Source organism: Catharus ustulatus, chromosome 16 (assembly GCF_009819885.2).
Source record: "Catharus ustulatus isolate bCatUst1 chromosome 16, bCatUst1.pri.v2, whole genome shotgun sequence".
In the NCBI taxonomy this organism is placed as follows: Eukaryota; Metazoa; Chordata; class Aves; order Passeriformes; family Turdidae; genus Catharus; species Catharus ustulatus.
The window spans coordinates 1,125,196-1,152,504 of NC_046236.1; the positions used below are offsets into that span (position 1 = coordinate 1,125,196).

At 58.3% G+C, this 27,309-nt stretch overlaps 4 protein-coding genes and 1 non-coding gene across 10 annotated transcripts in view; 3 read left to right on the forward strand and 2 right to left on the reverse strand.

The window, feature by feature from the left end:
* Positions 1-13,390, forward strand: part of ABCA3 (ATP binding cassette subfamily A member 3) — a 31,369-nt gene extending 17,979 nt beyond the window's left edge. Inside the window, exons 16-31 of the mRNA XM_033073904.2 lie at positions 278-428; positions 676-774; positions 937-1,129; positions 1,969-2,272; positions 2,746-3,019; positions 4,072-4,276; positions 4,732-4,951; positions 5,184-5,342; positions 5,825-5,997; positions 6,278-6,412; positions 6,523-6,717; positions 7,610-7,797; positions 8,654-8,824; positions 9,222-9,409; positions 9,513-9,586; positions 10,839-13,390. Coding sequence (XP_032929795.1) covers positions 278-428; positions 676-774; positions 937-1,129; positions 1,969-2,272; positions 2,746-3,019; positions 4,072-4,276; positions 4,732-4,951; positions 5,184-5,342; positions 5,825-5,997; positions 6,278-6,412; positions 6,523-6,717; positions 7,610-7,797; positions 8,654-8,824; positions 9,222-9,409; positions 9,513-9,586; positions 10,839-10,970 — 2,861 coding nt within the window. The 3' untranslated portion in view covers positions 10,971-13,390. The remainder of the gene's footprint in view (positions 1-277; positions 429-675; positions 775-936; positions 1,130-1,968; positions 2,273-2,745; positions 3,020-4,071; positions 4,277-4,731; positions 4,952-5,183; positions 5,343-5,824; positions 5,998-6,277; positions 6,413-6,522; positions 6,718-7,609; positions 7,798-8,653; positions 8,825-9,221; positions 9,410-9,512; positions 9,587-10,838) is intronic.
* Positions 13,391-13,792: 402 nt separating this feature from the next.
* MCRIP2 (MAPK regulated corepressor interacting protein 2) lies at positions 13,793-17,363 on the reverse strand. The gene is made up of 5 exons (XM_033073906.1): positions 17,265-17,363; positions 17,102-17,183; positions 15,372-15,499; positions 15,060-15,161; positions 13,793-14,247 (listed from the first exon to the last, which is right to left on the reverse strand). The coding sequence occupies exons 1-5, from the start codon at positions 17,314-17,316 to the stop codon at positions 14,177-14,179; spliced, it is 435 nt and encodes a 144-aa protein (XP_032929797.1). The 5' UTR covers positions 17,317-17,363; the 3' UTR covers positions 13,793-14,176.
* Positions 17,364-19,113: 1,750 nt separating this feature from the next.
* TRNAG-CCC lies at positions 19,114-19,184 on the forward strand. Its single transcript has one exon. It is a non-coding gene; the product is annotated as a tRNA-Gly (tRNA).
* Positions 19,185-19,259: 75 nt separating this feature from the next.
* Positions 19,260-22,194, forward strand: METTL26 (methyltransferase like 26). 6 transcript variants are annotated; one of them, XM_033074524.2, is made up of 6 exons: positions 19,260-19,492; positions 20,656-20,818; positions 20,923-20,982; positions 21,353-21,420; positions 21,625-21,703; positions 21,771-22,194. In XM_033074524.2, the coding sequence occupies exons 1-6, from the start codon at positions 19,302-19,304 to the stop codon at positions 21,816-21,818; spliced, it is 609 nt and encodes a 202-aa protein (XP_032930415.1). In that variant the 5' UTR covers positions 19,260-19,301; the 3' UTR covers positions 21,819-22,194. The 6 variants fall into 6 exon arrangements, with proteins under 6 accessions (XP_032930415.1, XP_032930417.1, XP_032930420.1 ...); XM_033074526.2 differs by having other exon boundaries at positions 20,923-20,962; positions 21,333-21,420; XM_033074529.2 differs by lacking the exon at positions 21,353-21,420.
* A 104-nt stretch (positions 22,195-22,298) lies between these two features.
* Positions 22,299-25,162, reverse strand: WFIKKN1 (WAP, follistatin/kazal, immunoglobulin, kunitz and netrin domain containing 1). The gene is made up of 2 exons (XM_033074523.1): positions 24,935-25,162; positions 22,299-24,107 (listed from the first exon to the last, which is right to left on the reverse strand). Exons 1-2 carry the CDS (start codon positions 25,160-25,162, stop codon positions 22,617-22,619), a joined length of 1,719 nt encoding a protein of 572 aa, XP_032930414.1. The 3' UTR covers positions 22,299-22,616.
* Between the last annotated feature and the right edge of the window lie 2,147 nt (positions 25,163-27,309).

Here is a 27,309-nt window from a genome sequence, read left to right on the forward strand (position 1 = left end):
GGGAGCAGCAGTAGGCTGTACTCCATGTCTTCTTGTGGCCAGGGAGGAGCAGGAGGGGGAATAGAGAGCAAAGAGGGAATCCACTGCTCCTTGCCTGATGGCTGGTTGCTCCCCATCCTGCTGTTTGGCCCGTCCTGAGTCCCTTCCCCGCATTTCCTCTTGCGTCGTGTCTGTATCTGGTGCAAAGTGGTGCCTGTGAATCCCTCTCTGTTCTAGCCCCCTCCCCAGGCTGGGCTGGGATTGACCCTCCTCTCCCTTCTCTGGTGGCTCCTCCCAGGGGCAGGATATCACATGGTGATGGTGAAGGAACCCTACTGCAACCTGGGGGAGATCTCCCGCCTCATCTGCCAGTACGTGCCCAATGCCACCATGGAGAGCAATGCTGGGGCAGAGCTGTCCTTCATCCTGCCCAAGGAGAGCACACACAGGTAATGGCATTGTCCTCTACTGCTCCTCCCCGTGGGGGTCCCCTTGTCTTTACACTGCCTCACAGGCTTGCTGGAAAGGGAAGCTGCTACCTGCATCAGTGCTGGTCATAGAAAATGGGACTTGGTTCCCCCTGCAGTGCTGAGGGTGGCACTCCAGTCAGCTGCAGGACTGATGCCCAGATGGTCTTTACCCCCAAATGCCCCCTCCAATGAATGTGGGTGTCTGACATGTCCCTTCTTCGCTCAGGTTTGAGGCCCTGTTCACAGAGCTGGAGCAGAGGCGGGAGGAGCTGGGCATTGCCAGCTATGGTGCCTCAGTCACCACCATGGAGGAGGTGTTCCTCAGGTACGTGGAGGGGTAATCAGTGCCCATGTGCTTTGGTGATGTCCAGCACATCTCTCTGGGACATTCGTTGGCTTTGGTCTCTTGGCTTTGGTTTCCCCAGCTTAGAACAGCTGTATCCTGCCTGGATCTCTGTTTCATCACCTGCTTTCCCTCCTGGCACAGGGTTGGGAAGCTTGTGGACTCCAGCATGGATATCCAGGCCATCCAGCTGCCTGCTTTGCAGTACCAGCATGAGAGACGCTCCAATGACTGGGCCATGGATGACTCCAGCAGTCTGAGTGGCATGACGGACATGACGGACGACAGCGGGGCGCTCATCACCGAGGACTGCTCCAGCATCAAGCTCAACACTGGGGTCAGTGCTGAGGGGCTCAGTGCAGCAGGAACAGGGAGGGGACATGTGAAGGGGGGGTGTTTGAAAGTAGGGTTACCAGGTGGAGCCTCCCGTACAGTTGCTCTTGTATGTGGTTTGGAACATCAAATTGAAAGATCAAGTTGGATTCTGCATCATTAGGTCAAATGATATTTAGGGTTGGTCACTTCCACCATCTTCATGTTAATCTTGGGGTCTGAATTGCTCTTCAAGGTGATTTAATCTGATTTTCCACCTGCCATTGTTCCATCATTGGGGTTTTCCAGATTTTCCAGAAGGGAGATGAGAAAATCTATCTTCCATCCCTCGCTAGGCTAGTTCCAGTTCCCTGGCAGCCCTTCATGCCCCGCTGCCTCAGCGCCCGTGATCAATATCGCTTGTCTTCTCAAGGGCACGTCTCAAAGGCAGAGGGGGAGGAGGATGTTGATGGGCTTGAAAAGCACAGAAGGTGTTTGCAGGCTCTGGGCTGGGCATTTGCAGATATCTCACCTGGTTGCTCTGGCTGACAGCTACCCTGCACTAATTCCTGTTTGAGAGCCTCAGCTGCTGGGAGGTGGAGGGAGGTAAAGGTCATGGCTAAAGCTGCTTTTACCACCTGAGATCTCAAAGTGATTGTTCAGAAGCTGTGGAGTTGAATGTGCTGGAGCTGGGCAGCTGCCCTGCTAATCCCTTTATAGGCTTAGCTGGAGAGCAGACTCTGTTGCAGGCTGGCAGGTGCATACAGGGTGGGGGTGGTTTGGGGTCATCTTCCACATCAGCTACATGGGGTGGTGTGTCCACAGCTGTCAGGGCTCACCATGACATGGCTTCTCCCCTCGCAGTTCTACCTGTGCTGCCAGCAGTTCTACGCCATGTTCATGAAGCGGGCCATGTACAGCTGGCGCAACTGGAAGATGGTGGCAGCGCAGTTCCTCGTGCCTCTGATCTTCACTGCCTTTGCCCTCATCGTGGCCAAGACCTTCCCGGGCCCACGGGACTCGTCCCTGCTGCGGCTGACGCTGGATCCCTACGGCCAAACCATTGTGCCTTTCTCGGTGTCGGGCACTGCAGAGCTGCCGCAGAGGTTGGCGAAGCAGTACATAGAGCTGCTGGATGCCCATCGGCAGTCGCCACTGGAGGTGCTGGGTGAGGGCTCAGGGAGCACTCCTGGAGCGGGTGGTGCCCAACAGGGTGTCCAGAGGCCACTGGTGTGGGTGCTTCAGGTCCCAGCTGCGACGTATCTGATGCTTTTCTTTCCTGTGTGGCAGGACCTCTCCTCACCTGAGCAGACATGTCTTCTCCATAAGCCCATGTTTATTGCCACTGGAACAGGCTCCCCAGGGGATGGTCACAGCCCCAATTCTCAAAGAGCTCAAGGAATCTTGGACAATGCTGTCAGGCACAGGGTGGGATTGTTGGGGTATCCTGTGCAGGGACAGGAGTTGGACTCGGTGATGCCTGTGGGTCCTTTCCAACTCAGGAGATTCTATTTATCTGTGTTTGTGTGATCAGGACTAGGGTGGGCCACCAGGACTGAGTCTGCTTGGGGTGTTTTCCAGTTGGCCTCAGTTAGCTCTGGTGTGATGGAGCCCACCCATAACAGCAGTGGTGTTTGGCAGGTGGGCTGGAGGACTACCTCATCTCCCGAGCCTCTGAGGAAGGAGGAGCCTTCAATGAGCACTACATTGCAGCCGCCTCCTTCGAGGATGCGGGAAACCACACGCTGGTCACGGCGCTCTTCAACAACCAGGCCTACCACTCCCCGGCCACCGCCCTCATGCTGGCTGACAACGCTGTCCTCAGGGTGCTGGCAGGCCCCAATGCCTCCATCACCGTCACCAACTACCCCCAGCCCCGCAACATCACCGAGAAAGCCAAGGACCAGCTAATGGAGTGCGTGTGATGGTGACACAGGGCTCGCTTTCCTCTTAGGGCTCAGGGTGCAGGTTGGGACACTGGGATAGTGTTTTTGTCAGCCCAGGGACACTGAGAAAAACCCACAGTAGAGGTACACTATGAAACTCTCTGTATACAGTATACAGAGTATACCTACTACATTTATATGTCTATATGTACATTATCTGTGTATAAATACATGCATATTATACAGAGATATTCATACTATACAGATAGTTTTCATATGCAGTATCTAAGTGCAGGTTGGCTTGCTTGTACTGAGGTCAGTGGAGAAGCTAGGCTGGAGCTTCTCGTACCCAAATGCAGCTGTGATTGCACTCAGGAGGTCAGGGGAGCAAAGCGGAGCCTGGCAGCCGCATCACCTCATGCACGTATCAGAGGCTGGCTGTTCCCCTCAAGATACTGGCTGGGGTTCATTTTTCCTGGGTACTCATAGTAGGGGAAGCCACGTTGCCATGCTCTTCACAAAACTCCACATCCAGGGCCTCTGAACCTCACCTAAACCAGGAGGGTCATATCTGGGACCTTACCAATGCGAAGTGGAGTTTTGTGGTGTGCAGGGTGGGCTGTGCCTGGGGGATAACTGTCTCTCTTGAATATTTCTTCAGCCTGTTGGCAGTGTAGGCTCTTCAAGAAGCCCAGTGTGGGTGTGCTGGCCACAGCTTCCTCAAGAGGGGCAGCAGAGGGGCGAGTGCTGATCTCTGCTTTCTGTGACCAGAGACAGGACCCGAAGGAACGGCTGAAGCTGTGTCGGGGAGGGTTAGGCTGGAAATCAAGAAAAGGTTCTTCCCCAAGGGTGGTGGGGCACTCAACAGGCTCCTCAGGGAATGGTCATTGTCTCAACGCTGCCAGAGCTTCAGGAGCATTTGAACAACACTCAGGGATTGTTGGGGTGTCTGTGCAGGTCCAGGGGTTGGACTGGATGATCCTTGTGGGTCCCGTCTAACTGAGACTATTCTGTCCTTGTGTAACCTCAGCATTGGTTTGCTGAGGTGTTCCTGCCCTAACGTGTCCCCCTGTCCCCACAGAGGCCAGACTGGCTTTGCCATTGCCATCAACCTGCTGTATGGGATGGCCTCACTGGCCAGCACCTTCGCGCTGCTGCTGGTCAGCGAACGCGCCATCAAGGCCAAGCATGTCCAGTTGGTCAGTGGCGTTTACGTGGTCAACTTCTGGCTTTCTGCCCTGCTCTGGGACATCATCAACTTCCTCATCCCTTGTGCTCTGATGTTGGTGAGTTACCCCTGGCACCCCAATGCCCTCCTTGTTGGTGGGAGTGCTGGATGCTGCTCCTCTGGGATGTCTGTGGGTGGAGGGAGAAGGACAAGGCCATTGGCATTGTCTCTGTAGAGGGGTCTGGCAAGAAAGCTGTCCCTTGGTCCTGCTCAGTGCTGGACCATGGCCAACCAGCTGGGGCAATTTCCTCTGGCAGCTGAACACTTCGCTGTTGGGACTAGAAAGTATTAAAATCCGTGAGATCTTGGAGAGGAATTCCCCAGATCTGCCCTTCTGTATCCCAGTCTGCAGAAGGGGCCTCCTCTGGGGCCAACCATGGGCTGCTGGTAGGACCCATCCATAAGGGCTTGTCTGGGTCAATGCAGTGCTGATATCACCCTGGGCCACTGGGACAAGGAGACTTCGCCTGAGGTCAAGCCAAATGTGCCTTTCCCCACATTGCTGTGCCCCAGGTGATATTCCAAGCCTTCAACGTGCAAGCCTTCACCCAAGACAGCCACCTCGTTGATGTGATGCTGATCTTCCTCCTTTATGGCTGGGCCATCATCCCCCTCATGTACCTTCTCAGCTTCTTCTTCTCAGTGGCAGCCACAGCCTACACCCGTCTCACCATCTTCAACATCCTCTCTGGCACCGCCACCTTCCTCGCTGTCACCATCATGAGCATCCCAGGTGGGTCACTGCCCTCTGTACCTGCCCAGCCATCACCAATAAGGTCCAGCCCCCAAGGGGGTTCTCTCACCCCAGAGTTGTTCCCGCAGTAGCCATAAAACCCTACAACAGTTCATTCCGACCCATTAAAAATGACAGAATATGTTTGGTTTCCCTCTAAACTTGGCAGTATCAGGATTTTTTCTCCCAAATCAGCAGTCTCTAACCCCTTGAGCCACCTGTTCTCTTTCAGAGCTGGGATTGATGGACCTCTCCAAAACTCTGGATAAAGTTTTTCTCGTCTTACCCAATTACTGCTTGGGCCAGTGCATCAGTGACTTCTATCAGAACTACGAGTTCATTCAGTTCTGCACCTCCTCCGTTGAAGCCATCTTCATCTGCAAGGCCTTCAGTGAGTCTCTATGTCCTCACCTGACCAATATCCACAGCATCACTGGGGGGCTGGGTGGTGGAACTGGGCAGTATCATGGGGCCTCTGCCTGACCAGTAGCTGCAGGTACCATTTTAGAGCAAAAACTTGGCAGCATATTTAGGACACACATAGGAAAAAGTTCCTTAACTGGATCACCTTACTCGTGATTTGGAGGAAAATGTGGGCTAGGGGAGGTTTCAGAGATGAGTAAAGAAATCCCAGTCCCAAGATTGTGGTGTCCTCTGCCTGCCTCCACTGGGCATCTTCTGCCAGATTCCCTCCAGGCTCAAATTCTCTCATGGGAAGCATTGGAAAGAGCTTTGAGCAGGGAGCCAGTGTGGGATGGAGATGAGCCTGGCAGAGCTTTGGGCTCACAGCTTCCTCTGGAGTTCCCTAAGTCTTCTGCCCTTCCCCAAAGTGTGGATTGATCCAGGAGTTGATTTTGTTTCATCTTTCCTCAGATATCAGTTATCAGATGAACTACTTTTCCTGGGAAACCCCTGGGATCGGGCGGTACCTGACCTCCTTGGCTGTCCAGGGTTTCTCCTTCCTCTTCCTCCTCTTTCTCATTGAGACAAACCTCCTCTGGAGACTGAGAACTCTTGTCTGTGGCATCTGCAGGCGGCGAAAGTGGGTGAGTGAAGCACGTGGGAGGGAGCTGTGGTCTCCAAGTCCAGCTCAGGAGTCCCTGTGAGCTGGAGACGGGCCCTCATCACCTAAATCATCTTCCGAGGGAGCATCCCCGGAGCCTGGAGGAGCCAGTCACCTAAAGTGTATGCATTGACAAAGGGAGTGAGGCATCCCCAGAGGTGGCTGATGGAAGGGATGGATCCTGCCAGGGCTGGGGACGCTGGAGGAACCCATTCATCCCTCAGCAGGCAGGTGACAGAGAGTGTGTCTTCCCCTGTGTTCAGGTGGCTCTGCTGAACAGAGTGTCTGTGCTGCCAGAGGATAGGGATGTTGCAGATGAGAGGAAAAAGGTTTTGGAGTCGCCACCAGAACTGCTGTCGTCTCTCAGCAGCCCTCTGGTCATCAAGGAGCTCACCAAGGTGAGGTGACCTGAGCATCCTGCTGCCATCTGAGCCGTGTCCTCTCGGGGCTGGCAAAGCCTTGCCATGCCATGGGCAGTGACACATGGCTCATGTGGGGTCTCCTCCAGGTCTATGACAGCCGGGAGTCCCTGCTGGCAGTAGACAGGATCTCCTTGGCTGTCAGCAAAGGGGAATGCTTTGGTCTCCTTGGCTTCAATGGAGCAGGAAAAACCACCACCTTCAAGATGCTGACAGGTGATGAGAGCATCACATCGGGGGATGCCTTTGTGGATGGCCACAGCATTCTGGCCAACATCAAGAAGGTACCCAAGGGGGCAAGGGTGGTGTTGTAGGCTGTGTTTGGCTGGGCTGAGCCACCTGAGGTGCCTCAGAGCGGACATGGTTGCAGTTCCAGAGGCAGAGACAATATCCCAGGGACATTGTGTCCTTGGCTGGCTCAGCTCTCCATTGTGTGGCCATGTGGAAGCAGTCACCCCTTCACTGGGATTACATACAAATGGAGGCCAAACCTGGTAAGAGTGGCAAGCCCTTCATCAAAGGGTTTTCCTCCATAGTTGGAAATGTGGAAAATATAGGAGGATGGTCTCAAAAAGGAGTGTATTCAAACCTTTCCAGATCTCTGCAAGGGGTTTTCTTGCTGGGAGTTGCCCACTCCCTTTGAGAAAGAGATGAGCAGGGGTTAGGCTTTCAGTCTAGTCCTTCCTCTACCACTATCCCAGATTTCACAGAATATTCTGATTTGGGAGGGACTCACAAAGACCATCAAGTCCAACTCTTAAGTGAATGGGGATCCCAGACAAGGTCAGACAGAAGAACATTCCTTGAGAGCATGGCCCAAATTGCTTCCTTCCCTGAAACTGCTTTCTCTCATGCTCTTGTCCCTGGAAGTGACCGGGGCATGGGGGAGGTACCAGCCCTGCAGCGCTTGCCTGAGAGGCACCCCAAAATGGTCCCTCACAATGAGGAGCCAGCTTGGCAGTTGTGAGCCCACCCAGTTGCTGCCCAGAGACACATCTGTCCATCCCTGTCAGCCCAGCTGCTCCAGGGGCATTTCCCTCTTGTTCCACCCATGGTTTCAGAGCTGTGGCTCAGCTCCCATCACTCTGAGCAAAACCTCCCAGAGGAGCTGCAAAGCCTGTGGGAGCTCAGAGACCTGCCCATGAGCTGATTGCTGTGATCTCCTCTTGGCCCAAGGTGCAGCAGCGTATCGGGTACTGCCCGCAGTTTGATGCCCTCCTGGAGCACATGACGGGGCGCGAGACGCTGAGCATGTACGCGCGGCTGCGCGGCATCCCCGAGCGCTACATCGGCAGCTGCGTGGAGAACATGCTGCGGGGGCTGCTCCTGGAGCCCCATGCCGACAAGCTCGTCAGGACCTACAGGTGAGAGCAGGGGTGGACAAAGTGCTGTCCCTCCTCCTGTGTGATGCTCCCTTTGCTAACAGTGGGTCTGTCCTGGTTTGAAAAAGACAGGTGTGCTAGGGAAAGCAGGCCTTTCCCTTGAAATGGAGAAAGTAAATCACTCCCCCTAAATTAGCATAATTTTGAAAATTAAGGGGCTCTCAGGCAAAGATGAGGGTATAGGAATAACAGTTCTTTACTAGTACAAATATATATATATATGTAGTCACTGTCACCGCTGACAGTGAGTGCTGGCAGGTTCCCAGTGGACAGGGGCAGATGCGATGATCCCCCTCAGCTGCAGGGGTGCTGGGATGATGGTGGCTGTGTCCCGGATGGGAAGGGATGGAGGAGAGGTGGGACACTCGGAAAACAGCAAGCTGAAGCAGGAGAACGTCCAAGCAGGGGTGCAGGGTCCAGCAACAGAAGAGGTAGCACTTGACATTGGGATGGTGGGGGGTGTAGCAAAGACCTTCCTCAACCAAAGCCAAAAAGCCAAAAAGTGAAAGAGTGAACAACTCTCTCCTAACTCCCTCCTACCCTCCTTTACCTCCTTGTGATCTCGAGGTGTTCCCCCCGCTTCTGCCCACCCACCAAGAGAAACTCCCAAAAAAGCAGGAAGGATCTCCCTCCCCCCATCTCAAGGTCTCAAGGACCCAGCCATCAGTGTCCCTTAGCGTGTCAATGGGAAAAAATTCCACAGGCACAGAGGAAAGTTAAAAACCAACCCCCAACAGGGTCTTTGTCCCCATTCCTCGCTCTGGTTTTCAGCTGAAGGGTGGACTTGCTGTTCTCGCAGGTCGTTTCCAACCTTAATGATTCTGTGTTTCCCCTGCAGCGGTGGGAACAAGCGGAAGCTCAGTGCCGGCATTGCCCTCATTGGTGGTCCCCCTGTGATCTTCCTGGATGAGCCCTCCACTGGCATGGACCCCGTGGCCCGGCGCTTGCTCTGGGATGCAGTGACACGGACACGGGAGTGTGGCAAATCCATCATCTTCACCTCCCACAGGTGACAGTTGGCTGGGCAGGGCTTGGCATGAGAGATCAGGGAGAGTGGCCGGATCCAAGGGATGGGGACACGCCTCCAGGGCCTAGTGGGTGGGCATACACTGCCTGCAGCTAGTGGCTGGCTTTACCCAAATCTCCCTCCTCCAAGAGTCCAGAGAAAAGGGAACTACCTCCAGCCACTTCCCAGAAGCTTCTGCTTGTGTCCTGGTGCTTACATGCTCACAGAAGCTGTGGCTGCCCCATCCCTGGAAGCATTCAAGGTATGCTGGACTGGGCTTGGAGCAGTTCTATTGGAAGGTGTCCCTGGCCGTGGCAGGGGGTGGAATGAATGAGCTTTAATGTTCCTTCCAGCCCAAACCATGCTGGGATTCTCTGAATGAGTCCTCTCCTTCCTGCAGCATGGAAGAGTGCGAGGCGCTGTGCACACGATTGGCCATCATGGTGAATGGGCAGTTCAAGTGCCTGGGCAGCCCCCAGCACCTCAAAAGCAAGTTTGGTAGTGGATACACCTTGCTGGCCAAAACCCGGGGTGAGGAGGAGGGCGAGCTGCAGGCCTTCAAGGCCTTTGTGGAGAAGACTTTCCCAGGTACAGTGAGCTGCTGGAGTTGCCCCCGGAGCAGGGGCAGGGTGCTGGATGTGAACATCAGCACATTCCCTAACACAGAGCCTCTCCTTGCTCCATTCCTCAGGCAGTGTCCTGAAGCATGAGCACCAGGGCATGGTGCATTACCACTTGACCAACAAGAACCTCAGCTGGGCACAGGTAAGGGAGCACTGGGAACCCTTCTCCTGCCTCTTCCCTTGTTCTTGGTGCTTTGCTTTTTTGTGGTGCATCCTCCCAATGCTGCGTTCCACTGTGGGAATGTGGCAGGGGTGGGCATGGCTTCCTCATGCTGGCACCTCTCTGCTCCTGCCCTTTGGCCCCAGGAACCCCCTGGCAGTGGCTCCAGACACTGCCACGTATGCGCTGTGTGGTCCCAGCAGGGCTGTGGGCAGTGGCTTTCCCCAGCCACTGATCCTGAGAGCTCCCAGCCCAGGGATACTGAGAAAAGCCCACAGTAGAGGTATAGTATGTAACCCTCTGCATACAGTATACAGAGGCATGTGTAGAGTATACCTAGTACATCTCTCTGTCTATATACTGTCCATATGTACATTATCTATATGCAAATACATGCATACTATACAGAGATATTCGTACTATACAGATAGTTTTCATATGCAGTATCTAAGTATCTGTATTTATATATCTGTATATTATATGCACTCTATGTAGTTTATATAATATACTGTATATTGTATATATACAATATATACTATATTATATATACTCTATGGTATATGGTAATACTCTGTATACAGATTATATACTCTGGAGTATATACTCTTTATATCAAATATGTAGTATAGTCTATAGAGTATATATACAAAGAATACATAGGATACAGATTATATAAAAGCTATGTATAGGAGTATATAAAAACTAGCAAGAGTGACTTTATAAGTATGTATATTTTATGTAACTCAATATAAAAATGATATGCTAGATACAGATAGTTATGTATAGTGTATATAGTATCCTATGTAATTATTTCTATATTATATAAATATTCGATATATATAATGTGTTAGCAGGAACCTTGGGCAGGGATTCAAACCCAGATATGTGTATGTATATATAAAAATACATATATATATATATGTATGTATTTGTGTGTGTATATATATATATGTATGCATTTATCCCATATAAACATGTAAAGCTATCATATCCACACCATGTATTTTTAAATGGTGTCAGATACTTCTGGCTTCCCTCCACTCTCCTGCTGTGGAAGGTGTCATTTTCCTGGGTCTCCCTGGAGAGAAAAGCTTTCTCTGCTTTCCTTGCTGCAGCCTGGAGGCTTCCTATCATAGCCTGGTGTCCCTGTCAGAGCCTGGGGTTCCGCCTGTGGTCCTGGGAGTCCCCCCCACACCAAGTCACGCTGCCCTCCTGTCCCTGCCCTCCCTTGCAGGTCTTCGGGGCCCTGGAGAAAGCCAAAGAGAAGTATCGCCTGGAAGACTACTCGGTGAGCCAGATCTCTCTGGAGCAGGTCTTCATGAGCTTCACTCGCTTCCAGCACTACACAGAGGACAGAGGGAAATGAGCCCCAGGTGCCCTTCCTCACGGACTGGCCCTCAGCCTATACATAGTATATATAGAGACAGTAATTTATATATCGGCGTGTCTTAAATACTGTATAAATGTAACACTTTTCACCGGGAAGGGGTGAGAGGATGGCAGTTCTCCTGCTGCTGTCACCGGCTCTGGGTGTGCGTGTGTGACACTGCCACTCTCCTGCCTTCATCCATCCATCCAGCAAAAATAATCCACCCAAAAAGCCAGGAGGAGCCTTGGATGGGTGGAGAGGGGTGTTGGACTTGGGCTGGCAGAGGAGAAGTGGGATTCCTTATGCTCCTCTCTTCCTAGCCCCTCGCTCACACCCAGCGGGATGCTGCCCCCTGGTCCTCACTCGCATGTCCATGTGTTGTTTGGTGGTTGCTCGTGGTGTAGCAGGAGGCTGTCACATAGCTCAGATCCAAACCGTCCCTGGGGTCAGCAGGATGTGCTGGGAGTGCCTGTGAGAGCACTTTGTTTCCAGTCGGGGAACAGCTCAGCTCCTGCCTGGCACCTGCAGGGCATGGGAAAGAGAAGGCTCTGTCTCCTTTAAGTGCTTGGGAAAACTGTCTGCTCCTGCCTGCTTGCCAGTCCTGGCCCGAGGAGCTGGCACTGGCCCCAGCCATGCAAGGGGAGCTGTGTGGTGCCAGGAGCTGGCACTGGGTGAGAGGTAGGACATGGTGCTGGAGCGATGCCCGGAGCTCGGCCCCAGGAACAGCACGTGATGGGCACGGCAGAGAGCCAGAGCTGGAGGCAGCCACGGCTGCCCAGGGACGCTGCTGGGTTGAGTGAGAGGTGCTGTGCTCTGTAGGACAGGTGTGAAGTGTCACAGGGTGCCCAGGGATGCTGCAGGCCTCAGTGTTGTGCCCATACAGCTGTTGTGTCAGCAGCACTGCTCCACTGTGCAGTGGAGCCACGGGACCAGTTTGAAGCCAGCAATGCCCTCGCTGTGCCCACGTCCTGCTGGGCTCACCCCTTACACCCCACACAATTCCATCCAAACCATATCTGTCCTGCATCCCCCTCCTCATCCCCATCCCCTCTGCCCCTCACCAGGCTGTGCCAGCAGCAGGCAGGGAGTAAGGCCCTGTCTTGCCCCTGCCTGGCTCCAGGATGCTACTGGGCACCCAACTGCCCCAGTCCTGCCTAGGCCCAGTTGGAGGAGGCAACTTCTTTTTGGAGTTTCCCACTGACTGGGTTGGGGTTTTTTGTTTGTTTGTTGGAAATCTGTGTTGATTCTTGTCCGTCCTTAACTAGTCCCTGTGTCACCTGGGGCAGCCCCTTGGGTGATGCCTCATGATCAATGCAGAGCTATTTGCACTATAGTACTACACACAATTGCACATAACTAATTAATATTTATGGCAAGGGGGGCTGATTCCCTCCCAGTGATTGCATTGTCAGGGGTTGGGTTATATTTTTGGGCTGACTTTTCATTTTTTTCCTTGTGACTGACTCATTCTTCCCTGTTCCATTTCTTCTCTTTGCCTAATGTTGTTGTTCAGAACAATGGTGCATCATGTTACTAAGAATTTCCCTGGATCTTAAAGATGTGTGTTTTTATTAGTCAGCAGCCAGCAGGTGAATGGTCTCCCTGGACACCTTGTGGAGCCTTTTGGAGCTGCTGGCAGGGAGGGATTGCACCCTGGGAGCATCCTGGTGGGCAGCAGAGCCAGCCACTGCCAGGGCACCATGCAGGGGGGAATCCCAGCACCAGTGACTTGCCCAGGGAGGGAAGATGAAGGGGGGATGCTTTTTGCCGGGAGGGTGGCTGAAGTGCTGAAACTCCCAGTAACAGTTTTCTAGACAGGGAAGTACAAACCTCCCAGGCTTTGCCTGGGATGGGGAACAGTGGGAGTGCAGAGGGTTTCAGGGAGTGAAATACAAAATTGCCAAAGGCTGGCAGTGCCCGGAGCACAGCAGCAGTAGTCCATGTCCTGCTGCCTCTGGTGCCCTCGGCAAGGCTTGGAGCTGGGTGGGGAGAGGGGAGACCGTGTAACCCTCACACTGCCCATGATGCCATGGCAGAGCTGGTGGGAGAGTCCAGGGCAAGGATGACATCTCCTGGGCCCAGCCCTCCATCACTCCAGGGCCACCCTGGCCTAAATGAAGGAAATGTTATGGAAGCAGTATTTCCTTGTCCCAGGGGGCTGTAAGACCCTGCCTGTCAGCCAGGTAGGCACTGTGGGCTGTGCATGGTGCTGCTCCTGATTTCAGTCACAGCCACAGTGCCAGGCATGCCAGCCCAGGCCGGGAGCAGCACCAGGAGTGCTCTGTGGGCAGGTACTGCCCAGGGCACAGCTGCTGCTAGCACTGCTCTGGCTTCCCAGGTGGGAGAAGCAACACAGCTCCTGCAGCCAGTGTGGTTGTTATTCCCATCATAAGAATAATAAAGATGATTTTTTTGCATGGGTGTTTCTTGGTTTCCTTTGGAATCAGACTCTATTCAGCCTCTGCTGGTGTCCTGCTCTCTGCCTGGGGAGAATGACATGGGGGTAGAGGGATGTCTCCCCTTCCTTCAGATTTGCAGCCCAGCCAGGGCACTTAGAGCTCTCCTGTAGATGCCCATATGCTCTGCCCCTCAATCCCAAACAGCACCTAAGACAGCACCAGCCCCTTGGCTGAGGCCCAGGAGATAAGGCAGCTTTGGGGCAAGAATGCAACTGCAAGGAAGAGGAGCTTCAACCCCCAGACTCCACAGAAGCCAGGTTCCCACTGAGTCACGAGTCAGCTGGAAGCATCCCCTCTCCCTGGCAGGATGCTGCACCCCCTACTTCCCTCTCTTCCCCATCCCACAAGCGCATCTCCACGGGCAGTTTCAGCGCTTTATTGTCTGGCGGTCCTGCTACAGCACCCCACTGTCCTCCCTGTGGCAATGGCTGCAGGGGGGGAGGCTCTCCCCCATCCCCAGCGTGGCACCACAGTGTCCCTGGAGCTGGAGGCTGCAGGAGCTGCAGCAGTCCGAGAACGGGCACTTAAGGAATCCTGGCTGGGGCCGCACGCTGCTCCTCTGCCGGGCACAGGGAGGGTGCGGGGCCGGGCATGGCTGTGGTCCGGTCCCACTGGGCTGGGTCACTCCACTTCGGGCATCTTTTAAAAACGTGTTTCAAAAACGCCACCAGTTCTGGGCTGTGACCAGGTGCTCACAGTTTTGTTTCTCTTACAAAGAAACCAAACTCAACCTTTTCTTCCCTTTTATGAGCAGTTCTCGATTTTGGCCAGAAATTGCTGTGCCCACCAGTCCTCCAGGTCAATGGGAACAAAGTCTGAAAAAGAGGAGGGAGACAGGGGAACAGCTGGAGCAGGAGCAGAGCTCTGGGTGCTGCCTTCCAAACCCCAGAAAAAATAACCTTGGAATCACAGAATATCCTGGGCTGGAAGGGATCCACGGGGGTCATCCTGGCCCTGCACAGACACCCCAACAATCTCACCCTGGCAGCGCTGTCCAAACACTCCTGGAGCTCTGGCAGCCTCAGGGCTGTGCCCATTCCCTGGGGAGCCTGGGCAGTGCCCAGCACCCTCTGGGGGAACAACCTTTCCCTGCTCTCCAATCTAATGACACCCCCAGGTCTCCTCCACCCCTGTGCCATGTTCCCAAAAGGCCAGACATTCTCTTCCTTGGGGAGCTCTCAGCTGCTGCAAAAACCCGCAGGCTGCTGTCACTGCCGTAACTCCAGGTGCCACCAGACAAATGTTGTCCCCAGGTCCAATTGGTCCTGCTGGCCCCGGGAGCAGCAGGTCCCCACAGGGTGCTCCTCTCTCTGCAGCATGATGCTGTACCCCTTGGCGGCAGGAGAAGGCCTGAATCCCAGAGGAGTCAGCAACACAGTGGAAATCTGAGGGACGCAGTGGGACATCCCCACCACAGTGCCTGAGCCCAGCTGCCTTCCCCCCAGCACCTCCAGAGTGACTTCAGCACCACCAGGACAGACCCAACCAGCCCCTCTGGCACATCCAGCACTGGAGTCCTCCCCTCCTCCCACCACAGCCCTGTTCAGGTGCAGGCTGAGCCCACAGCTGCTCACTGCACCCCAAGCCTGATGCACCCGTAAGCGCCTCACAACCACTGCCCACTTACCTTTGAGTCCAGGGTTGGGGGTTTTCTCCACGTACTGCACAGGGCCACAGGCGCTCTCCCCGCTCTGGCTCCCGTCCAGCTGCTGCTCTACCTGCTGCCAGGCTGGGGAGGGGGAACAAGCATTGGGTGGGTTTGGGATCCCAGTGTGAGGGGCTGCAGGACAGGAGCAGGAAGCAGAGCAAAGGAGGGCAAGTCCCCAGGCTAGGGACTCCATCTCCACCACCAATGCCCCCAGCACAATACAGGTACTGGGAAGGGACTCCATCTGATCCAGCTCTCCTGGGTACCGCCCCAGGGGCCCTCTGCCCTCACCTTCATAGACAAAGCGGACGTTCTCCTCGTGGGCCAGGGTGTAACATTCTTCAGGGGCTGAGATCTGCTGCAGCAGCAGTGGGGGCCTCTTGCCATTCACCCTGTTGAAGACGAGTTTCTGCGCTGGGCTGTGGAGGGAGAGAAGCAATGGGGGGGTGAGGCCACAGGCAACTGCCCACCCCAGCAAGACCTGGGGTGGTTCTGGTGTCCTGGGTTGCCCCACAGTGCACACACTTGCCCACAGCAGCAGTCACCCAGGCCTGCCCCCAAGGACTGGGATAGAAAGGGACCCAGCCCCCAGGGACAGGGGATTCTGACACAGGTGAGCTCCCTGGGGAAAAGCACCAGCTGTCCATCTCTCACAAATCCTCAAACCTCCACCAAGTGCAGTCCCTAAGATAAAGAATCTGCCACCAAAATTGCAGGAATATCAGGAAATGGCAGTGAAATCCAGTTAGGTACTGGACAGGGGATGTGCCATCCTTGAGATCAAGCACCCAGGTTTACTGGAATAGCTCTGGCCCCAGTATGTCCCCAAGGTGCCCCAGGACTGGGATGCAACACTGTGAAGAGGGAGCAGGTCAGGCTTCCCCAGAGCTGGGATCCCCAGAGCACCCCCTGCCCTGGATAAAGCAACACCCACCAGAGGTAAAGGAAAAAAACTTGGGATGAGACCTGGCAGCATCTTCAATGCAAAGCTCCAGTATTTTGGCTTTTCTGCCCAGCTCTAGGGCAGAACATGTCTGCAACAGTCACGTTCCTCACAGGACAAAGTCTAAGGGGCCCTAGGAGTGGGTTTGGAGAGCAGGAGAGACTGGGAGCAGGCGGCTCCAGCAGATCTGCAGGCAGAGGCTGGGGAGAGCAGTGGCCCTCAAGCCCCAAGTACCACAGCCAGCGGCACTGAGCAGGCAGGAGAAGGGCAAGCGTGGCTGAGGCCACTCCAGTGAATTTCAGGGACTCTGGGAAGGCCAGGAACTGTGGGGGTGGAGGGGGAGCTCATCCATTTCTTGAAGCTAGAGAGGACGTGCAGAACTCGTGCATTGGGGTCCCACTGCCCTGTCTGGGTTTGTTTTGCTTCCAGCCCTCCAGCCGGGAAAGGGGTCTCCTTAGGGCCCCATCGCATTTCCCAGCCACCGGAATACCCCACAGCACCCAGCCAACAGCTGGGCTGTTGTTGCTGCTGGACACTGGAATTCACCCAGGAAGTGTCGCCCCAGCTTTCGGGGCAGCGGGGACCGCCAGCCCCGCGTGGGCTCCGCGGGCGCACGGCGCGGCCAAGGCGGGCGGGCACACGGCAGGAGCGGCGCTGGCCCCGCCGCCGCTTTGTGCAATCGGGGCCGTCCGCAGGGCGGGCGCGGGGGGGCTGGAGAAACCCGGCCCGGCTCTGCCCCGCATCGGGACCCCCCCGCGCCGCCTCCTTGGCGTGACTCCACCGGTCCCACTCCCCGCGATTTTTGGGGACGGTCAGTGGGAGGGAGGAGGGGCGGCGACTCCGGTGTGTCCCCGGCGCGGGGTGGCCCACGGCACGCGTGTACAGAGCTCCGCGGGACGCGTGCGGGCGCAGGCACGGCTGAGACCCCCGGGGCGAGCGGCACCGAGCGGAGACCCCAGGTCCCCCTCCCGCGTCCCGCCAGGCGGCCCGGCCGTCCCCGCTCCCCTTCCCAAGGTCACGGCCCGGCCGCCCCAGTGCCGGTCCCCTTCCCAAGGTCACGGCGGCGCGCGGGGCTCACCTGGCGGGGGGCCACGGGCCGGGCTGCGGCCGCCCCCGCAGCTCGCCCAGTTTGCTGCTCTCCACCGCCTGCTGCGTGGGACCTGCGGGGGATGCGGGGCGTCAGGGGGGCAGCGAGGCCCGGACGGAGCCCCCGCGGCCCCCGGCCCCGCGCCCCCCGGTACCTGTGCGGCGCTGCGTGGCGAGCTTGCTGGGGCCGCGCGTCAGCGTGTACATGGTGCGGGCCCCGGCCCACGGCCCCGCCGCCCCCGCCCAAGTGCCGAGCGCGCCCCTCGCCGGGGCCTTTAACGGGCCGTGCCGGGCCGGGCCGGGCCGGGCGGCCCCGCCAGCACCGACACGCCCCCGCGCTTAAAGGGACCGCGCGGGGTGTGCGTGGGACGCGGCGACAGCGCTCGGGGGACGCGTGCGACACCCCCGGGACAGGTCGAGGGGACACGTGGGAGGCGTGCAGGGACACATGCGACACATGCGTTCTGTGTAAGGGACATGTCTGCGTTGTGGGGACACATAGGGGACACGCACGGGACACATCGAGGGCACGCGTGGGGTACGAGACACGCTGGGGACACACGGGTCACGTCAGGTGTACGTGTGGGGGTGCGTGGGATGCATGGGGCACTCAAGGGACACACGTGCGACGTGGGGACGTTCGTTGTACACACGGGGGATGTGGGGACACACAGCGGACTTTAATGGGATACAGTGGGGGCATGTGTGGGACGTGGGAACACACACTGGAGACACGCAGGACATGTCAGGGGTGCGCGTGGTGGGTTCATGGGGACACACAGGATGCAGGGACACACACTGGAGACAAGCAGGGCACATGCTGGGAGCATATGTGGGGACTTGGGTGGGACACAGAGGGGATATGTGGGAGGGGGAGACACAGGACACGCGCAGGACACACAGAATGCACAGAAGGGACATTGGAATGTGCGGGGCTCAAGCAGGGGAGAGCGCACAGCAGGCACATGGTACACAGGATTGCACAGACGCACAGGGGACACGGGAGTCACGGGAAACTCGGAGGGGACCTGCACGGGAACATTCAGGAGACAGGACACTGGAGGACACACTGCACACACAGGGGACAGATAGGGGTCATTCCTGGAACATAAAGGACCCAGGCAGGGAAAAGTAAGGGGTGCAGAGGCAGGGGCTGAGTGCCTCCCCCCACGGGGACAGCCCTGTGGCTGCACATCCCATAACCAGTGGGCAGCCGCGTCCCGGGCAGCACGGTGACCTTTGGAGCGGGGAGGTCCCGCCAAGATGTCCCCATGTGGCAGGAGGTGCAGACCCAGGATATGACCCCGAGCAGGTCCCCGGCCACCCCTCGGGCTGGCGATAGCACCCAGAGTTTTGGGGAGAGATCGTGTGACAAACACAGTGGGGACTCTGGGAGGCTCCAACCTGGCTCCAGGGGCTGCAAAGCCACCCCACGAGGGTGACCTTTGCCTTTCCGCCACGTTGCCACGGTACTGGCCGGGGAGGGAGGGCTGCAGGAGAGTACCTCCCATAAAAGCCCAGCGGAGCCTGACCCCGGTCAATGCCAGGCACGCGTGGACCCTTCGCGGGTGTGCATCCACTGCTGTCACTCCCAGCCTTGTTACTGTGCCTAAATACAATGCTGACCCACAGGATGTCACCCCTGGCTGCCATCCGCCCTGTCATGTGCTGGGGGCTGTGCCTTAGAAACCCCGGGCAGGTCCGGGGGGAAACTAAGTGCTGTTGGCTCATCCCTGAGCTTTTCCGTGCTTGGAAGGGCTGAACCCCTAATCCTTGTGCTCCAGATGGATCCCTCCAGACCTCCATCACCAGTGACAGCTGTCGCGGAAAGGGTGGGTGGGGTCCCCCCTCACCCCCATTTCCCTGGGGTGTCCCCGCAACGCCTCAGTCTGTCTCTTTTAGGGGGTGCCGGTGCGTGGCGGAGGAGCGGCAGCGCCCGGGCCGGGGTCCCTGCAGGGTCCGAGGCCAGGTCCGAGGAGCAGCGGGGCAGAGTCACTCCCGGCCGCGCCGCTGGTGTAGTGGTATCATGCAAGATTCCCATTCTTGCGACCCGGGTTCGATTCCCGGGCGGCGCAGTTCGCTTGTTTTTCCTTCCCCTCTGCATTTTGCCCTCCCCCCGTGGGAAGCTCCACCCGCGACGCGGGGCGGGCCCGGCGGTGCCGCGAGAAGCAGTTCCCCGGCCCCGCCCGGCCATGCAGGTCCCGGTGGCCGCGGAGCGCAACAAGGGCCCGATCTTGGCGGTGCTGCGGGAGTGCGCGGGGCCGGGCGCGCTGCGGGTGCTGGAGGTGGGCGCGGGCTCGGGGCTCCACGCCGCGCATTTCGCCAGGGCGCTGCCCCGGACGCGCTGGCAGCCCTCGGACATCGACCCCTGGGCGCTGCGCAGGTGAGCGGGGATGGGGGGGACCCGGGGACACCGCCTGCAGCCCCCTCCCACGGGCCAGGGACCCGCGGCCCCGGTTCCCTGCTCCCCATTTTGGTTTATTTATTTATTTATTTATTTATTTATTTATTTATTTCATTTGGAGATTTTGGGAAAATCCCGGTATCCGACTCTCCTGCAGCCCAGGCTCTCCTACTTAGTGCTTGTTTCCTCCAGGAAAACCCCGATATCCAACTCTTGGATGAGCTGGATGTGTATTTTTTCCCAGAAAAGACCCACTCAACAGTAGGCCCAGGCTCCACACTTCTTTTTCTTTTTACAGGCAAAACCCAATAGCGAAGCCTCTCTTGCTGTCTCTTGCCTCTCCAGCAGTCCAGGCTCCCTGCTCAGTGCTGTATTCGTTCCAGGAAAACCGCAATATCCTGCTTTCAGATGAGCTTAATGTGTATTTTTTTTTCCCCCTGCAAAGACCCTGTTGGAACGCCCAGGTTCTCTGTCTTGACACTATTTTTTTCCAGGCAAACCACAGTATTCAACTCTTGCCCAGCACAGGCTCCCCAGGTCAATAGTCATTATATTTTTTTCAATAAATCCCCAATATCCAACTCCCAAACAACCCATGCTCCCCAGCTCAGAACTTTATTTCTCCCAGAAAACTCCCACAATCCAGCTTTCCACTGTAGGGGAAAAAAAAAAAAAAAAGAAAGAAAAGAAAAGAAAGCCTGGTGGGGAGGTGCTGGAATTGCCATCTGCTCACCCAGCAGCACTCACCATCCCGGGTAAAAATAATCCCCGGGCTGGGAGGCTGCAGGAGCTGAGACCTGGGTGGTGAATGTGCCAAAAAATGTGTAAATAACACCAAAATCAGGAGGTGTTGGTGCAGTGGTGCCAGTGGGGTGTTCCACAAGGGCAGGGTGTTCCAAAATTGAGGAGTTATACCCTGGGGTCCCTCCATCCACATGCTGTTGGTTGCCCAGGTGCTTCCCAGTTCTCCATCTGCCAGCTGGAAGCAAAGGGCTGGGCAAAGAGCCACCAGGCTGTGCTGCACCCACATCCTTGTTATTCCAGGGCTGAGTCCATGCAGGGGATTGTCCCTGCCTGCAGTGGGTGCTGGGGGTGCACGGGGGGGACCCTGCTGGGCTTGAGGTAGGGTGTGGTGTCCACAGCATTGCTGCCTACGTGGAGGCCACGGGAGTGCCCAACCTGCTGCCCCCCATCCTGCTGGACGTGTCACAGGGCTGGGAGACCTGGGGTGGCACCCAGCCCGGCACCCTTGACCTCCTGGTCAGCATCAACATGATGCACATCACAGAGCTGCGGTGCACCGAGGTGAGCAGCCCTCACAGCCCCTGTGCCCTGCCAGGGCCGAGGGGGTGGCTCCCGGGGGGTGTCCCCAGCCCCCTGACCCAGTCCCCACCTCTCTCGTTCCCCAGGGCCTGTTCAAGGGTGCTGGGGTGCTGCTGAAGCCCGGAGGTGTGCTCTTCACCTATGGGGTGGGTCGCTTATCCTGGTGCAGCGTGTCAGAGGAGATACTGGGGGGGCAGGTGGGAGGGCAGTTCCGGTCATGGCTTAGGGAGGGAACTGGGAAATGCAGAGTCTTGTGTTTTCGAGGGTCTCTGCCTTTTGGGGCACATGCTGAGCCCTGAAAAGGGCAGTTTGGGATGCGAGAGATCCTGTCCTCCCTCACCTTATCCAAAGCAAGATCTGAGGGGCCTGCAGAGGGTGACAGGACTGCAGTGGGTGCTGAGACTTCTCGAGGGCCCTGTCTCTTCCATGCTTAGTAGGAACAGCAGCCCATGGAAGGGAGGTTGGGGATGGCACACAGAGGGGTTCATGCTTGCAGCTCCAGCTGTGTCCCTCCAGCCCTATGCCGTGGATGGCCAGATCAGCCCCCAGAGCAATGTGGACTTTGACCGCAGCCTGAGGCAGAGGTAGGAGGGGGCTGGGGGGCTCGGGCTGCTGGGGGCCCATCCTGTCCTCTCTGTCGGACCCCTGCTCCTGCAGCTGCAGGAAGCTCCCTCCCAGCGTGGTCCTTCAAGATAAGGCAGGCCTGAGGGCAGCCCCCAGCTGGGGAGAGCTGGGGCTGTTTTGGGGCGGGGTGTCCCCGTGTGTGACCCGTGCCTCCCTCCCCGCAGCAATCCCGCCTGGGGGCTGCGGGACACGGCGCTGCTGCGGGAGCTGGCCCAGGCCAACGGGCTGTGCCTGGAGAGGATGGTAGGTGATGGGACTCGGGTGCTCCCGTGCCAGTGTGCACCCCTGAGCCCACGCTCTCTGCTTCCAGGTGGACATGCCGGCCAACAACAAGAGCCTGATCTTCCGCAAGCTGTAACCTGACAGCACTGCCAGCGCCTCCCGGCACTGCTGTCCCCACCGATGCCTCCTGCAGGGGTGTCACTGTCCCACCATGGCTGCCACTGGGGCTGGGGACAGCAGTGGTGGGACAGACTCACCCCAGGTGGAGCTGACTTGGCTGTGGGGGGTCCATCTGCCCTGCTGTCTTTGGGGTCCCCTTTGCAGTGGGGCTGAACCAGCCTGGACCGCAAGAGCCAGCACAGCTGCCATGGGGGGACACAACATTCCTGGCATCAGGGAGACTCCTTACTCCATTTCCTCAGAGGATGCTGTGCTGATAATGCCCCCCTTCCCCCCCTCCCCAGGACTGTGCTGCTGCCCCCTCAATAAACTCTGTGGCTTTGCCCTCCATACCCCAGCAGCTCCCTGATGTTTTCAGCACAAACACTGGGGGTGGGGGCATCCCCAGTTCCACCTCCAGCACCAACAAAAGGGTCAGGTCCAGCACCAGGGGTGATACACTGGGCCCAGAGGCTTTGGTGAGGTGGGAAGATTTTATGAGTGGGGTGGTCCTGGCAGATCTCCCACCCCTCTGCAACCCAACCCAGTTCTCTATTGCTCCTGGACAGGCTGGGGGGGTGTCACATGGTGGGGGGAACATGTGGCAGATAAATTACAGTGGAGGTGGGAGCTGCTCTGGGGCTCAGCATGGGGTTGGGGGGAACTACATGACAGTGGTAATCTCTAGACACAGGTACTGGTGTGGGGGTTCCCTCAGGCTGTCCTCTCCATGGTGGGTCTGCAGCTCCTCCCATCAGCACCTCCTGGCTGTCCCCTAGTCCTGGAAGCGGTTCAGGAGGTCGCAAGTTTTCTTCTCCATCAGCTCATAGATCTTCTTCACCCGTTTGTCGTTGGCTGCCCGGACATAGCTGCTGGGGTCCAGCGTGGCCATTCCGTCGTGCACCTCGCCCATGATGATCAGGGGCCCGTCCTCTGCCGTCATGTTGGGGCAGGGGCAGCTCCAGTCCATGTTGGTCAAGGTCACCTCCAGGTACTTGATGTTGAAGAACTTGAGGCCCATCTTCTCATCCTTGAGGACATCCTCGAGGGCAAAGCGGGCTATGCCAGAGTCCTGGTCCTCCACGATCTCCATGAGCCGCCCCACGATGGCGAAGTCGCTGCGGCAGAGGCTCAGCACCATCTTGCTCTTCAGGCGGCAGGCCTTGCACTGCAGGCTCTTGGGAAAGGGGCACACATCCTCGCACGTCTCCTTGCTCTCAAAGTTGTTGGTGTTGCCCTCGCAGCCGCCGTAGACAAAGGAGTGGCACTGCTTCAGCAGATGGTTGTACGCCCAGCGCGGCTCCCAGTTCTGGCAGGGCCCCTGCACCATGGGCAGGAGGCAGGTGGGGCGGGCGCTGCCCAGGCAGGCGGCTCGGCATTCCTCGTACGTCTCGAAGTGGTTCTTGTTGGCCCCGCAGCCGCCGTAGCGGAAGGTCAGGCAGGAGCCCTGCTTGGCATCGAAATGCCAGCGCACCTCCGTGGCCTCGCAGCGCCGCCGGTCCGGCTCCTTCAGGCACTCGGCGCTGGGGAAGGGCTGGGGGCTGCCGGTCCGCGGGGTCCCCCCCGGCTCCCGCCTGACCACCGACAGCGGGAAGTCGGCACGGAGCAGCCCGGCGGCGTTGCGAGCCGTGCAGGTGTAGATGCCGGCGTCCTCGTGGCGGGCGTTGTAGATGACCAGCTGGCCGATGTTGGTGACCACCACGTTGCCGTACATCTGGTCCGGCCGCATGATGAAGTTCTCCTCTCGCTCGCTCTGCTTCTCCCAGGTGATGTCGGGCTGCGGGCGGCCGCTCACGTCGCAGCGAAAGCTGACGGTGCCGCCGGCGCGCACGGACTGGTGGAAGGGGTTGGTGTAGAGGGCGGGGGGCACAGGCACCTCGGGGCCGGCGCCCGGCGTGGGTCGCGCCGTGGTCTCCTGCGGCACGGGGCTGGTGTCGGGCCAGGTGAAGATGTGCTTGCAGGGCACGGTGGTGAGGCGGGTGCCGCGCAGACACGCCTCGGCGTCCATGTAGCACTTGTTGTAGTAGGTGAGGCCGTCGGAGGCGCAAGTGAAGTTGGGCTCCTTCTCGCAGCGGTCCTTGCACTTGCACACGGGCTGTCCGTCCCAGATGTCGCAGTCGGAGCCCTGCTGCACGCACACGAAGCTCTCGCAGGAGGCGGCGGGCGCCAGCGCCAGCGCAGGAACGCTGCCGTCGGCAAAGCGCGCGGCCACGCAGCTCCGCAGCCCACACACGTTGGTGCAGCACTTCTCAAAGTCTTCACAGTCCTGGTCGGGGAGAGAGAAGAGATTGCGGGGGGGACGTGGAGGTCACCGCTGTGCTGGGGCTGTGGGTGCTATCCCCACCCCTGTGGGACTTTCGGGAGGGCAGGTGTTCCCCTGTGCACCTTCAGCATCGCTGGGCTCCGGGTGAGAGCCAGACCTCCCCGGCGCAGCTGCACCAGCCCCAGCCCACCCTCAGCAACCCCAGGATGTTTAGGGTGCTGAGTGATGACGGTCCTTTCACCACAGCAGAAAGCAACTTGTCCTTCTCAGCTTTGCTGGCCGAGGGGAGGCAGAACTCACACAGATGAATTGTGAAGGAGTCTCCCCTCTGGGTTCAGACAGCCCTAACCGGGGTGGGGTTGCCTCTGCTCAGCCTGGTGGAGCTCAAAGCCAAGGCTCTATGGGATGGACAGCCCGATCCACGGGTGGGCTCCGGCCCTCAGGGAAAAGCTGGGAGAGGATTCTGTCCTCGGCTTGATGGGGTCCGTGTCCCAGCACACCCATTCCCTTCATCCCAGGCAGCCCTTTGACGGGGTGGAAGCATCCTGGGGGTGCACGAAGAGGGTGGTCTGACCATGGGACACGGTCTGAAAGGGTGATGTGAGGGGGCAACAAGCATTTTCTCTGCCTGTAGTGGACTGGGGAGCCCAGCAGACAGGAGGGGCTTAGGGGGAAAAGCTGCAGCAGGACTGAGCCCGTTGCAGGGAAACAAGTGAACCGGCTGTGCCGCCCGGCACAGGACCCGCACCCCAAAGCATCTCCTCTGGGGACCTGGAGATGGCTCCCCAAACCCTGTTACCGCCCGCCGCCTCCGCAGCGCCCTCGCTCACCTGGTCGGCCTGGCACTCCCGCTCGCAGGTGCTCTGGGCATCCACCCATAGGTTGGGGTTCAGCTGGTTGGGGCAGACGCCCAGGTGCCGCATCCTGCCCGGCTGCAGGCTCAGCCCGGCCGCCGCCGCCAGCACGGGCAGGAGCAGCGCGATGCCCGCTGGGACCCGCTGCCGCCCACCCGCACGGTGGCCCCGGGCCCCGCGCCCGCCTCTCCCACGAGGAGCCATCGGGCCACCCCGCGCCGCCGGCCTGGCTCACTGGCGAGGGCGAGGGATAAATCACATTCAGGACGGACGGGATGAGGGAGAAGGCGGGCGGGCGGGGGGACAAAGAGGAGGAGGAGAGGACCAAACCTCTGTCCTTCAGCGCGCCCGGCGCCCGCCGGACCACCGGCGATGCCGCCCGCCGCCTCCATCCATGGCCGCCCCTCGGCTCTCGGGGCGCCGGGGACACGGCGGCAGTGGCGGGTGTCTCTCGGGGCTCAGTCCATCCCCAGCACGGCCAGCGGGGCGAGTGGGGTGGAAAGGGAGGACGGGAAGGTTGTAATCTGAATCCCCTCCCTTCCCACTGATGTTTCTGGGTGTTTGGAATGGGAAAGGCGCTGACCTCAGCCTCTAACCCCGGCGAGCCCGGCGATCCCTGGGCAAACACGGGGGGAGATCAAAGGGAGAATTCAGAAAGCCTCCAAAGAGGGAGAGTGAAGGCGGGGGGGGGGGCACACAAAAACCCGCCCGGCCCACGGAGCCGAATTCCTGCAGGATGAGAAAACAGCCGGAGCCTGCGGTCCCCTCGGACGGGGCGGCCGGCGGGAGGTGCGCGGAGCCCACGCTGTGGACCCGGCTGGCCCGGGAGTGCCTCACCCCGCACCGCATCTCTGGGCACCCACTGGCACCGCAGCCGAAGGCGCCCGGGAGCGGGACACCGGCACGGATCCATCTCCGCTTTCCAGCCCGCATCCCACCGGTGCCGTGCTGCTGGCACTGAACCGTGTCTCGCCTCGCGGGGTGGGTGCCCACCCAGCCCCTCTGGAGGGGCTCCCCCAGCCCCCTGGGGCTCTCAGCCCTCCCTCCCCGATGATTTACAGCCAGGATGTCTCCTGAGCCACACCAGACCTCTGCACATTGTGCTTGGGCTCAACCAGCACGTCCCGCACCAGCCCCGAGCTGGCAGGAGGCGGTCCCGGCTCCCCGGCCAGATCCCCCTAATCCCCGATGGAGACTGACCTGCAGCACGAACATTTCATGGCATTTTGGGAGCATTAACTTCGGGCTCTGGTGAGAGCCTCAGCCCTGAGGGGGGGTCTGCAGCCCCTGCCCCTGTGAAACAGCAAACCCGAGGGGTTTCACCCCGGGGAGCATCTCAGCACCTCCAGTCTCCCCTCTTGGGGAGCAGATGGTGGAAGGGACAAAAAAACCCCGGTGGAAGCCCTTTCCTTATTTTTTTTTTTTTTTTTGGAGGCGGGAAGTGGGGGGAGCTAACCCACTCCAAAGCTGCTTTCACATGTATTGGTTTGGTGCTCCCCCAGTCTGGGGATCCTTGGAGAAGCTCTTTTGTCCCAGACCAGGTGATTTGGGGGATCTTCAATACCCCCACGCTGGTGTGAGCAGGGTGCAGCCACAATGCTCTGGCATGGTGAACCCCAGCCAGGAGCTGTGACACAATGCTGTGACTGGCCACCCCTGCCCAGGACAGCACATGGCTGCACTGCTGCCAGCTCTGGGCTGCCCATGGTGATTCTGGGGCTCCCTGGGGCCCAAAACCCCAAAGAATAGCCAGGTCTGTCACCAGCTGGCCATGACCATGCATGGAGGGCTGGAGCACATCCCATGACTGTGCCCTGAATCCTCTTCCACAGCCAAGCAGCCACCCAAGGATCCATCCAGCTGGGGATGCTGAGGGAAGGTTATGCTGCTCTGGGGGACTTGTGGGAAGGATGATGTTTTGCAAACGGAATTGCATCAGGATAGCCCAGCCAGGAGCTGCCAGGGCCTGTACCCTGCATGTCCTGGCAGCCTGAAATCCCCAGACTTACCCAGCTGGCCCCACCTGCTGCCTGGAGTTCCCCAATCCACAAACCTACAAACTCCAACTGGGAAGCAATGTGGTAGATGCATGGCACCTTGTCCCCAGCGATCCAAGCCACAGGCATAGGGCCACTTTGGGGTGTCCCAGGGTCCTTCCAGGGGGGGCTGGTGCCAGGAGGGAAGGGGGAACAAGACCTGGAGCCCAACTTCTGGCCATACTCATGGCTGGGCTCCATGTAGTCACAGCACGATGCCTGTGCCAGGGTCTGGGTTGGCTCTTGCCCACTGCCCCTTTCCAGAGCCAGAGGAGCAGCCCCAAAGGGTGGCACATGTCTCCCACCAGAGCCAGA